At 44.9% G+C, this 12,656-nt stretch overlaps 1 protein-coding gene across 1 annotated transcript; it reads right to left on the bottom strand.

The window, feature by feature from the left end:
• Positions 1–7,383: 7,383 nt before the first annotated feature.
• MUC21 (mucin 21, cell surface associated) lies at positions 7,384–11,699 on the bottom strand. The gene is made up of 3 exons (XM_090280380.1): positions 11,338–11,699; positions 8,162–9,516; positions 7,384–7,820 (listed from the first exon to the last, which is right to left on the bottom strand). Exons 1-3 carry the CDS (start codon positions 11,399–11,401, stop codon positions 7,632–7,634), a joined length of 1,608 nt encoding a protein of 535 aa, XP_090136506.1. The 5' UTR covers positions 11,402–11,699; the 3' UTR covers positions 7,384–7,631.
• Positions 11,700–12,656: the final 957 nt, after the last annotated feature.

Below are 12,656 nucleotides of genomic sequence, written 5' to 3'. Positions count from 1 at the left end.
GTGAGATGAAATATGAGGTGTGTATGTGCAAGGGCAGGAGGGGGGTGTTCAATCTTCCTTTTGAGTAGAAGGAATGAAAACCAAAACAACCAACAAACAAGAATGTTATTTAGAAATAAGAAGGTAAATACCAAAAGAAACTCTGTGGAGTAGGACACACTAGGGAAAAGCAGTGGGAGGAAGGGGTCAGGGTCTGAGGTTTGACTATAAACCTGCAGGATTCTTTCTTTTACAGAACTGTTTATGTGCATTACCTATCATAATAAAATAAAATAAACAAGTGAATGGGAGGTGAGAACTGGAAATAGCAAATGTAGGGAACTCTTTTAAAGGTGGGTGATGAAGGAGAATGGAGGGGAGGCAGTGACTGGTTGTGTTGTGGCTGGGCAGGTGTTAGGGGTGGAAATTATTACTACAATGTTGAGCCTGGGAACCTCTGTGATTAGATTGCCTGAGAGCTTGCTACACAAGATCTCAGCACAGCCACTCCATGCTTACCGAACTGGTATCTCTGGGTGTCAGAGCCCCAGAACCTAGGTTTTTAATAATTTCTCTGAGTGGTATTTATGCACACTGTTTGGATGTTGATGGGAGGGATTGGAAAATGGTGGAGGGAGAAAAGACATGAGAAGTAGAAAACCCCTGGGAAGGCCCCTAAGATGACAGGAGGGTGAGAAGGGAAGCAGAACTCCCTTAGGGAAGTTAATCCTTGCTAATTCCCTGTAACAGAGTGTGTGGTGGGGGTGTTACTTTATGGACCTGGTGGTGGGACAATGAGGTGCCTGTCAGCACTGAGTACACTTGTCTCTTTCGTGGTGAAACCTTGTTGGGGTCTGTCTGTCTTCTACAGCAGCTGGAGTCCCATGAGAGCAGAACTCTGGCTTTCCTGCAGTAGTCTTCACCATGGCCTGGCAGGTCACAGCACCTGGCCCAAGGTAAGTAAATGTCTGTTGGATGACTACATGAAGGACATGCTTGGTCGGAGGTAAAATCAGATGGATAGGACTGGAACCAATGATCTAGATGGGTTAGAAATGGATTTGGGAGCCACTGGTAGAGAGGGAACAGCTGAAGCATTCGGGATAAGGGGATCACAAAAATGCGGGAGAAAAGAGAGAGCCCTAAGAGAGGCAGGGCTGGAGCAGAGGATGGAGAAAATCCAGAAGAAGATGCAAGACATGGACATATTGGTGAAGAAAGGGGACAAATCATCCTAAATCCTCTATATCATTCAACCCAGACCTTTTCTTTTAATTCTGCACCTTTGTCCTCTTGACCTGACTTCCTATAGCAAAGCAAAGGAAGTAGATATGCTGGTTAAACCTGTATCAAATAATTAAGGAAGAATATTTGATGTGAGAAATCAAAGACCGGAGTCTGTGAAACCAGCTCAGGGCGTGAGGTGAAGTCCCACTGATCCCCACCGCTCACCCCATGGACTGCTTTCTTCTATAAAAACCACCACTGACTCTGAGGAAAGCCATGCTTTCCCACGGGCAACCTCTAGTTTGTTTCTCTCTGGAATTCTGGGGGAGGAAGCATGGTTGAAATTGGGCAGCATTCAAGGAAGGAATATTTCTACTTCACTTTAAATTCAGAACCTGGGTCTCATTTGGAATTAAGAATGCTATTGGAACTAGGATGTTGCAGTTGAAAACAAAACATCTGTGCAAAATCCAGAGGAAGTAAGACACCCTTGGCTGTGCTGACACTCAGCTCTCTGGCAATGGAGCTGGGGGCAGTACTGACTTTTGCAGAAATGGCCAAGAGTGAGTCATCTTTGCTTCTGGAAGAGGAATCATGCCTGGACTGGAACCCCCATGTCAGACCTATGGCCTCCAAACCCTTCTCCTCATTAATTCGTAAGTCACTTACCCAGGACTCCAAAGAGCAGCAGCCACAGGACTGGGAAATTAGGAGAGGTGTTCCCTCTCCTCATCTTGAAATGATGCACAGGAGATGTTGTCATCTAGAATGCCTGGGTTCCAGAGGAAAGGAGAACTGCAGAGTCGGAGAGGCAAGGGGCATACCCCCAGAGCCTTAAAGGGAAGTATAATTGCAGGGAAATCCCAGAAGGCTTGTCAGGGCCAAGGTGAGCCTCGCAGAGGTGGAGGCTGGGAAGCTCCACAAATTGCCCCAGTCTGACTTCTAGTTTTCTTCTCTTTTCTCATTAGCATATCCAAGACATTTATACTGGCCAGAACTTTAGGTCCTTCCTTCCTAGGGAGGAGCATCTCTGTGTCCTGGTCTGCAGCTCAGGGCTGTTTGCACCGAGGTCCCTGCAGGAGTGAAGGCAGCAGAAGGCAAGTCAGCAAGAGCAGAGGGGGCAGGTCCAGAGAGGGGCAGGGAGGGAATCAGTGTCCAGTGGAAAGGATTCACCCTTTGAACCAGAATGATCTGAAGCCTGTTTTCTTTGAGCGTATGCCTCATTTCCAAAGCAGGCGTCCTGTATAGAGGAGGGAAGAGGAGGAAGAGAAGAAAAGGAAGCAAGTGGATCTTAAAAGTCAACAGGTGTTCATTTGGGGGAAGCTGGGGATTTGAGGTCTTCTCCAGAGTGTTTTCTCCTAGATGGAGGGCAGCAGAGAGCTGTGATCCTTTCTCTGGGCTCTCTGACTGTAGGGATGATTACTGAGTGACTCTCTCACTCTAGTGTCAAAGAAGGTGAGTGGGGGAGTCCAGTGACCCTAAGACACAATGCTACCTTTGTCTCCATTTTCTGGAGAAGGAAACTAAGTCACAGAGATAGAAGTCAACTAATTTTGCAAAACTCACAAAGCTAACAAGTCAAAAATCAAACTAACAGTTTTAGAGTCTGTCCTTGTCACATGCAAACAGGGCTTCCCATTGGACTGGCCCCTGCCTGTCTCCTTCCAAAGTGCCTGTTCCCTGCCTCATCCTGTGTAGGATCCCAGATCTGGCACTGTTGAAAAGAACCTAGAAATAAGACCACAGGAGCTACAGAGGCCCAGCATGGGCAGCATGAAGAAACAGATGAAGCAATCATAAGAGGGCACAGTGCCAGAGAACCAAGGAGTCAGGAGCGGGCTCAGTGCATGAAGCTGACTGGTCAGAGACCATTGTTTGAGTGCCTGTTTGGAGAGTCAGCTGTGATGATATGAAGGAAAGAGCACATGGGGGCTGAGGGCTTAGAAGTCTTGCTTGTTTGAGAGAGCAAGAGATCCGTTTGTCACAGTGTGAGACACTTCAGGGACCAAGCACTTGTGTAAAGTAAACACATAGTGTGGGTTTGAAATTCATCCTTATACCTCTTGTGCTGAAAGTCTTATAAAATTCCCAAGTCCCAGCTTCTCACTGCCATATCCCTCAACGGTGCCATGTCCTGACTCAGATCTCCCTTGACCTACCAGACAAGAGCCTGCTTTCTCTTTCTAAATTTAGCTTATCCTCAGTTGCAGTTCTTGTCATTACAAAGAGTCTCAAAGCTGTCTTCCCACATTACATTTGGTTTATCAGAAAAAAGAAATAAAACAAAAAGAAACAAGATCTTCTGTGAAAAACAAACCAATACGATCCTTGCCTGTGACCCATCTTCCTCCACGTTGGCTCCCAAGGGTGGAAGTTACCCTTGGACTGGAGGTGGTGATCTCTCATCACGCTGCTTAAACTTCATCGAACAGCTGAACCACCGTTTGTGTAGAAAAAAAAAAAAACCTATATATTCCCTTATTGGTTGATGTTTAATCTAAACTTTCAATCATAAACTTAATTATTTTTTAAAAATGTAATTTCTACCATATTATAAGTATAGACATTGAAATAATAAGACAGTTTTGTTGCTGTTTGAAATGTTTCAAATGGATACTGATACTGTATCATCTCAGTGTCCACTGTTTCCCTTTTTAATAGCATATAAGCAAGTTCTTCCTCAACAGTCAGGGATTCACAGAGTTCCTTCTGCTCTCTGAACACACTATTTGCCCCACAGTATTCAACTGTAATATTTTTTGTTTAAAAGATATTTTTGATCATCACATTTTTCCATATCAAAAAACATGTTTATAAACTTTTTAAGTTTCTTGTGACTTTAAAATTTACATTCCTCAATAACCTTTTGGTGAAAAGTAATTGAAAATACTTTTTCTACAAAACATCTTTCCACATTTTCAAGAAAATATAAAACAAGAACCTACCTAATATACAAAATCACAAAATCTGTAGAGTGCTTACTAATGCAGGACTATTCTAAGGGCTTCACAGCAACTTTATGAAGTGGGTCCATTAGTCCCTCATTTTTATAGGCTGAAGTCTGGCAGAATTAGGGATTTTGTGCAAGGCCTCAGAGAGTTTAGATTTGAAACCAGAAATTCTCGTTCCTTATCCTATGCTCCTAACTGACATTCTGTACAGCCTCTCCATGTTCATCTTAAGATGTACCATTAATCAGTTGGAAGTAAAAGTGGAACTAGTTAGATTTTTCTCCTTGAAGTCATGCAAAATATACAACTGTAACCTAGACCAAGAAGCTGGTGAATGAGACTGTGTCCTCACAAAGCATGGTGTACAAGCCTAGGATGTGGGTTTCAATCAGTTTCTGTTTTCAGCATATTTTTACAAATCCTGAATATTCTACAATAGGGAGACAGACCAGTAAGAAGCGCTTCTTGCCACGGGTTCTCACCCAGGTTAGCGCAGGCACAGCCACCTGTGTAACTAGTCTCAGATGCTGCCTGAGCCCTACCTTCACAGCAGGCTCCCACAGGAGGGGTACATTCTTTGACACAGATGGGCGAGAAGAGTTTGTTAAACAGGAATTTCATTACTCCTGTACCTCACTCTACCATATATCTGAATATATAACATCTGGACATGTACCAAAATTACCAGTTTATTACATACCATTTAGCCCCTAATAGAAATGTATATGAGGCAGGTGAAAAGCATGAAGACCTACTCTGGGTATACGATGCCTAAATTAGAGGAAAATTTTGAGGTATCCCTTCATTTGCTCTATAATAATAGGGGACAGAAAGAAAAGGTAGGTGGCTCTAAAGGGGAGTTAGAAAAGTGTAACTAGCCTGATGCTTTGACCACAGAGGTCTTCTCAGATCCGTTTTAGGCAACTGTATATATGGAAGTTGAAGATCTGGAGAATGATTTCTATAAAATATCCCACAGCTGCATGATATTCTTTAGAAAGTCTTTACACACCTCCAAGGGCAGAGGACAGACTCATTTGAAGATCAATGTACTAGATCAACAAAGCAAAAGCACAGGTCTGGCAGGACAGCGCCTCACCTGTCCACTTCCCAGACTTCTGCTCCGTGAGCCAGGGCTTCATCAGGTTGAAACATCTGTGTTCATGGGAGTGTATTTTATGACAAAAGTTAAGTAACAATGCTTTCTAACTCTATAAGCACACTCCAGGTTCTGGGGGTAGCAAGATATTTACAGAATAACCAGTGAATTAATCACAAGATCAGAGAAGGAAAACTCTGATTCCAAAAAACCTCCGCTGCCTTGCGGCATACCTCTTCAGGGGAAAGGCTAAGGGAGTAAACCCCGACAGAAAATCCGGAGCCGGAGTCCCTAAGGCGGTTTGACGTTGTAGTCAACACCGGCAACTCCTGCGGCGCACCTGAAGCCAAGCTGTATTGACTCCGTCTTTCCCTTGGATCCTTCAGCTGCGAAGAGAGGGGGGGTCTGCTGCATGGGCAACAGCAGACCCTCCATATCACCCTGCCCAGGCTCTGTAGCTTCATCGCAAGATGTTGATACAACACGGCAGGAGATAGATACCGTGTCACTCCCGAGTCGGACTGCACAGCCATTTTCGGCGGTGCAGATAGACTCTTAAGAAGCTACACCATCGTCTCTCGAGACGGACGGCTGCCGACGACGAATCACAAGATAAACTGCTCACCATGGTTTCAAAGTGCCCATTGCTTTGAGTCATTTGTTTATCTTTAGCAACCAAAATTTTTATTTACACATTTTTTTAAATGCCTGGTAATAATATTGTGACAACTTTACTGAGATATAATTACATGCCATATAGTTCACCTGCTTGAAATAGGTAAGTAAGTCAAGGATTTTTAGTGTATTTACAGAGTTGTAGTTAGTGAACACTTCAATCTGCGGGCTCAACTCTTTCTTCTCTATTATTCTCTCATTCCTCTCATCCGTTTCTTTCTACTCTGTTTTGAACCTCTTACCCACATATTGGTCCTCCTGAGTCTGTCCTCCAGTGTCTTCCACTTTCCGGTGGTTCTCATCTCCATAGTTTGTGTCTAATTAAGCTATTTTTTCCCACTTGCTCTTCCAGATTATTAATGTTATTCTCAACAGTGGCCAGTCTTTTTTTGTTCACCTATTACAATTTTAACTGTGAAAAAGTCATGTTTTACAATGTTTAATTACCTAGGTGGTTTGCCTTGTCTTATCTCAGTTATTTTCACATCTTTCCCATTATTTTTTTCACAGTTCACACCAGTGGGAAGCACCTTTTCTGGGGTTCAACTCAGCTTTTCCTTCTGGTTGCTGGATCTCTTTCGGTGAGGTGATGATGATTAGCCTACCTGTAGCTTAGCATGGCCTCATTAATTAAGTTCAACTGTTTGGGTTCGAGAAACCCAGTGAGTGTTGGAAAGCAAAGCAGTTTCCACTGCTGCAAGTTGGGATGAAGCCACCAGCAAACTGCTAATTCTCTCCAGAGGGCTCTGTCCTGGGTGGGAGCCATCTCACTGCCTTATGGAACCTAGAGCAACTTGACTTTCTGAAGCAGCTCCCTGTGTCCTCCAAGATGTGTAGGTTCAGGTAGCCTGGTCCCCTGCAACCCTGAAAGGGATATGTGCAGCCCTTCAAGGAGGGGACTTCATGAGCCTCTTAAAAAGCTAGACCTTAGCCAGATAGGTTCAGGCCAGAAAGACCTTGCCTGGTACAATACAAAGTACTTCTTCTCTCTTCCGAAGTTTGCACCATTCTGAAAGAAACATGCCAACTAGCATCTTCATTCTGACAGTAGCTCAGGTCTGATGACCAAATGTAAATGTCCTGCACACTGTGATGTGGAGTGAACACACCTGGGCCACTGCATCCTGCACCCCTCCACCTCATCATGCTCTGGGAGCTCTGTGTATCACACATGACCTCTGCACCACAGGCCTATCCAGTGTGCCTCTGGAATCCTGGCCCAGGCCCTCCCTTCTCGTTTCTCCCAACTCATTCCCCTGTGAACCTGAGTGAGTCTCGGGAATCCTGGGCAAGAGTCCTACTTAGAGCAAGAAGAATTAGAAAATGGGGACACATGAATGAGGTCTCTGGATTTTACTGTGGAGATTTTGAATGCCAGGTGCTTTACAGAATGGGGGTTTCTCTCATATAACTGTGGAATTCATGTCAGTGCAATAGACACCCACTCATGTATACATACATGTTCTCTCTGTCATTTATTTTGGATGTGTTTATTTCTTAGCTCAATGACCAATAGTGTCTCTTCTTTCCAGTGTCTGGTAAAAGCAACACAGAGGGAGGAAGTATCTTTTCCAAGGTTGTCAGAGATTCAAACAAAACTGGGAGGAGGCTCCTGGGTACAAATGAAAGGGCACTTAGATCTCCAGTCCCCCAGATCAACTTCCTCCATGAAGAATATGGCACTCTGGCCTCAGCCCCACTCAGGGTTCATTGTATCTCCCTCTCATCTCCATGGCTACTGAGGATACTGGTTTCCTCCAGAACCAGCTAGGGCTCCACCTAGGCCTGTGGTGGACTCCATGACTCCCTACAGGGCCTGGGCCAAGGTGGGAACCATGGGGGTGGTAGACAGCTGTGTCAAAGACATCTCTCAGGATCAGGGAGTTTCTCTAGAAAAAGAAAGGTAAATATTTTCAAAATTATATCCCCTCTCCTAAATCTTCACCATGAACTCCTTCTGAAGTCTTCTCCTCCCTCAAACTATCATTGTCATCTTGTACACCTTCCTTCGGGCTTTTTCCTTCTTTTGGCCCCTTTACTGTCAAGTCAATAATTCCCTTGTACACTGATTGGCTCCTCTGGCCACAATGTGGTACTTCTCTGTACTAACTCTCCCTGATTTTCCCTCCCTCCACACTCACCCCCAGCTTGGTTCCCCTACTACTCATACCCATTTCCTATGTTCCTGCTACTCCTCCCCCAAGCACTACACTACTTATTAGGCACTCACCACACAGAAGAAGATCCCAGCAGAGAATCCCACAGCCACTATAGCCGAGACCAGAGTGATGAGGAAGATTTCCCATGGCTTCAGGGACCCATCAGGCCCCACTTTACTTGTTGAAGTAGCAGCACTTGTACTGTTTCTATTGGAAGTTATGTGCATTCTAGTTGGATATGTTGGGCCTGAACCTCCTAAGGTTGTACTAGATCCAGCATTGACAGCTGTGCTGGACCCACTGAAGGTCCCACTGGATACAGTACTGGAGGTTGCGCTGGTCCTACTGGATATCACACTGGATCCAGTGTTGGAGACTGTGCTGTTCCCACTGGAAGTGTTAGCAGTTTCACTGGTTCTACTGGAGGTCACACTGGATCCAGTGTTAGAGGTTGAGCTGGTTCTACTGGAGGTCACACTGGATCCAGTGTTGGAGGTTGAGCTGGTTCTACTGGAGGTCACATCAGATCCAGTGTTGGAGGTTGAGCTGGTTCTACTGGCGGTCACATCGGATCCAGTGTTGGAGGTTGAGCTGGTTCTACTGGCGGTCACATCAGATCCAATGTTGGAGGTTGCGCTGGTTCTAGTGGCGGTCACACCGGATCCAGTGTTGGAGATTGTGCTGGTTCTAGTGGCTGTCACATCGGATCCAGTGTTGGAGATTGCGCTGGTTCTAGTGGCGGTCACACTGGATCCAGTGTTGGAGATTGCGCTGGTTCTAGTGGTGGTCACATCGGATCCAGTGTTGGAGATTGCGCTGGTTCTAGTGGTGGTCACATCGGATCCAGTGTTGGAGGTTGAGCTGGTTCTAGTGGCGGTCACACTGGATCCAGTGTTGGAGATTGTGCTGGTTCTAGTGGCGGTCACATCGGATCCAGTGTTGGAGATTGCGCTGGTTCTAGTGGCGGTCACACTGGATCCAGTGTTGGAGATTGCGCTGGTTCTAGTGGCGGTCACACTGGATCCAGTGTTGGCGATTGCGCTGGTTCTAGTGGCGGTCACATCGGATCCAGTGTTGGAGATTGCGCTGGTTCTAGTGGCGGTCACACTGGATCCAGTGTTGGAGATTGCGCTGGTTCTAGTGGCGGTCACACTGGATCCAGTGTTGGAGATTGCGCTGGTTCTAGTGGCGGTCACATCGGATCCAGTGTTGGAGGTTGAGCTGGTTCTAGTGGCGGTCACACTGCTAGTCTCACTAAATGCTGTGCTGGAACCAGGGTTGGCAGGTGTGATGGTCTTATTGGATGTTGTACTGGATCCAGTACTGGATGCTGTGCTGGATACAGTGTTGGTGAATGTACTGGTTCCCCCAGGGGCTACACTGGAAGTTGTGTTGACAGTTGTACTATTATCACTGCAGGTTATGCCTGATTATAATGACAAATGATTATATATATATATACATATATAGAGAGAGAGAGAAAGAGAGAGAGAGAGAGAGAGAGAGAGAGAGAGAGAGAGAGAGAGAGAGAGAGAGAGAGAGAGAGAAGATGAGAGAGAGAGGGAGGAAGGTAGAGAAAAAGAGAGCATATATACTTTCTGTTCAACCCTTGATTAAATTCATTACATAGATAATTCTACTCACACAAGCCTATGAAATCAATATTATTATTATCACCAGCTAAGATGATGAAATTGAGGCTTAGAAATGTTGAGTCTAGCCCAAGATTACACAGCTGGTCAGTAGTAGAAAAGGAATTTAAATCCCAGCTGTTGAACCAGCACTTTCAGCTACCATGCAGTCACCCTCTCTACCCAGCCCTAACACCAGGGTTATCTGACCTAGTTTTACTGACAGTAAGCTTATTCCAAAATCTGCTATACAAGATCTAATACAGATAAAAATTTTCATAAAGAACTTGTAGGACCCAGCTGAAACTAGTATATACTGATTAAGTTGTATTGTTCCCTTCTTGGAAAACATTTCTCAAACTGCTATTCAGAAAACAGCTACATTAGAATCACTTGGAGAGCTTGTTGAAAATAAAGATTTCTACACAAACCACCCCAGACTAAATGAGTGAGAGTTTGAGATGGGGCCCAGGTAACTGTCCCTTCTAAAGGTGTGAATTATTCTATATGCATTAAAGTGCCAGGGGCTCCTGACCAGTGTGGCAGAGACTGGAGAAGAATAATTTATATGTAGATTAAACGTATAAGCTCTCCCAGAACTAAGGACCATATCAAGACCCACAGGTATAGGGAAGTTTTTAATGTTCTTGGAGGCTCAGCTGAGGTTAAGGTTGTGCCTATTTTTTGCCCCTCACTACCCTGAAGGACAAAGATACTCAGGTTCCCCAGAGCCTGCATTTATCTTGTTGTGGCTTGTTTTACTACTAACTGGGACATAGGTGCCCACCAGCTCACTCTGCACATGTATACTTTTTCCTTAGTCTTATTTGAAGTAACATAGGATTAGAGTATAGCTCTATTTTGGGAAAGTCTCCAATTCTGCAATGGGATGAAATTGGGGTTAAGGTCAGAATCATGCATAAAACTAAATAGGAAACTGAGATGACCAAAAGTAGAGGTGCCATGTGAAAGAGAGTGTACTCACACTGAGAAGTTTTGGAGAACAGATGAGTCAAAATAATAAGAGGGCTCATTTTGATTCAAAATTATGAATTCTCTAAGAAGTCATGCTTTCTGGTTGTGCAGTAAGAGATGGCCTATGGAGGGTTTGCATGCTAGAACTATGGAAACAGAGTGAAAATTAGTCTTGACTCATAAATCCTATTCTCCTATTCTCCTTGGTCCTAAGTTATGAGGTTAACATAGGCTTATGTGGAATTAAGTTAGGAACAGGAGAGAAATTAAGTTTGTAGACTGTTATGTGGATGATATTTTAAGAAATAATTAACTCTTATTATTCTTAATATTTAGCACCCCCAGCCATATCACACAGGTCATACCATTTTATATATGCAGAGCTGATGCACAGAGAAGTTAAACAGTTTACCCAAAGTACACAGGTAACAGATGGAGCCATAGTTCTTATGCAGGCTATCGAAGACCAGTTTAAATACTGTGCTCAGACTGCCTCCCTGACTATTTGTTATTAGACTGGAGTGATTAGAGTAAATGATGATGGTCATATGGAGGACTGCCAGAGCTTCTCTAAGTAGTGGGCACCACTCCACACCCCCTCAAAGGTTCTCAGACCACCACTTTTAAAGAAAATCACTCACCATGTTCTAAAAGTAGGAGTGGCAATAGTAACCAATACTTAAAAGGAATACTTCCTTTCTGCATCTTGATCTGCCTCTTGATGGCCTGAAAGCAAGATGGTTGGATCCCAGATGTGACCAACACCTGGAAGACAAAGAGCAGTATTCTTGAGTAAGAAGAGCTCAAGGTGAAGAGATAAAGGCTGGAGCTTCCAGGAGCTTGGCTCTCCTAAGTATGTGTTCTTGGGAAGAGCCGTGAGCTTAGAGGTGGAGTGAGAGACTGGATGCCTGGGTTCCTTAAGCTTCCTCCATGTGACGCTGTTGCCTCTTTCTTTATGTGTAAGAGCCATGGGGGCCTTTATAGATTCATATGGGTTGGGGAGGAGGTGAAAAGTTGACTTGTTCTTCTGTCAACTGTGAGCAGCTAAGAAAACAATACTGAGCCTGGGAAGGAATAGGCTAGGGGTCAAGAGGAAGGGTAAGAAGGAGGATGACATGATCACACTAGACAGGGCACTGGGCTGGGTTTCAGCAGGAAGTGGAATGGGACAAGAAGATCAAGGTTGTCAGAGTGGAAGGGACCCACCCTCTGAGGCATGGATGGGCCTGTTCTCTTTCTGTTTCCTGGTCAGGACATCCTATGTGCCTGCTTCAGCAAGGAAGAAGCCCTAATGGACAGAGCTAAGGAAACAGAACCCCACATCTCTCAAGCAAACAGAAATATAAGACTCTAAAGACAGCAGTAATGAGAGATCTCAGCCCCCTGAAGGAGGCAGATGGAGCCCTCCTGGTGTGCATTAAACAGTGTGTATTGAATGAACAGGGGAAGAGGAATCCAGGGATCAATGAAACCATCTCTGTGGTCTCTTAGGCATGGAGACTGAGGGCATGGGGAGAGTGTTGAATGTGCAGGAACAAACGACCTGCCAGACTGAAGGAGTGGTTTAGGGAGCCCTTGTGACCCAGGACTTCCCCTCTTGCTGATTTTCAGAGGAATCCATTGGAGCTTTTCCACCCTGGGATCCTACAGATATTCCTTCTCATAAGCCTCAATGAAGCATCTCTCAATAGGGTATACCTCAGGCCACATTAGGACACTTCAAGTATGTTAGGGGAGGGAGATCTATAGTCTGAGTCTGCCAGGAGCTTCCTATTGGGTCTGGACCTGCATGTAGCATCAGAAAGCACACGGTCAGCTAGATGAGTGTGATAGAAGAAACCCAAGTGAGTGGGAGCTTTAAGAGTTCATGAAGAAGACATCTTATGGCCAGGGCAAGAGGTGTGCACTGATGGGAATTCCACACATAGTGTGTGTGACAGAAGTCAGATGTTTCTCAGAT

The sequence above is a fragment of the Furipterus horrens genome, unplaced genomic scaffold (genome assembly GCF_987537825.1).
Source record: "Furipterus horrens unplaced genomic scaffold, mFurHor1.1.pri manual_scaffold_6, whole genome shotgun sequence".
NCBI classification, from domain to species: domain Eukaryota; kingdom Metazoa; phylum Chordata; class Mammalia; order Chiroptera; family Furipteridae; genus Furipterus; species Furipterus horrens.
Note: the sequence above shows the minus strand (reverse complement) of the source record. Positions and strands in the feature narration are given on the sequence as shown.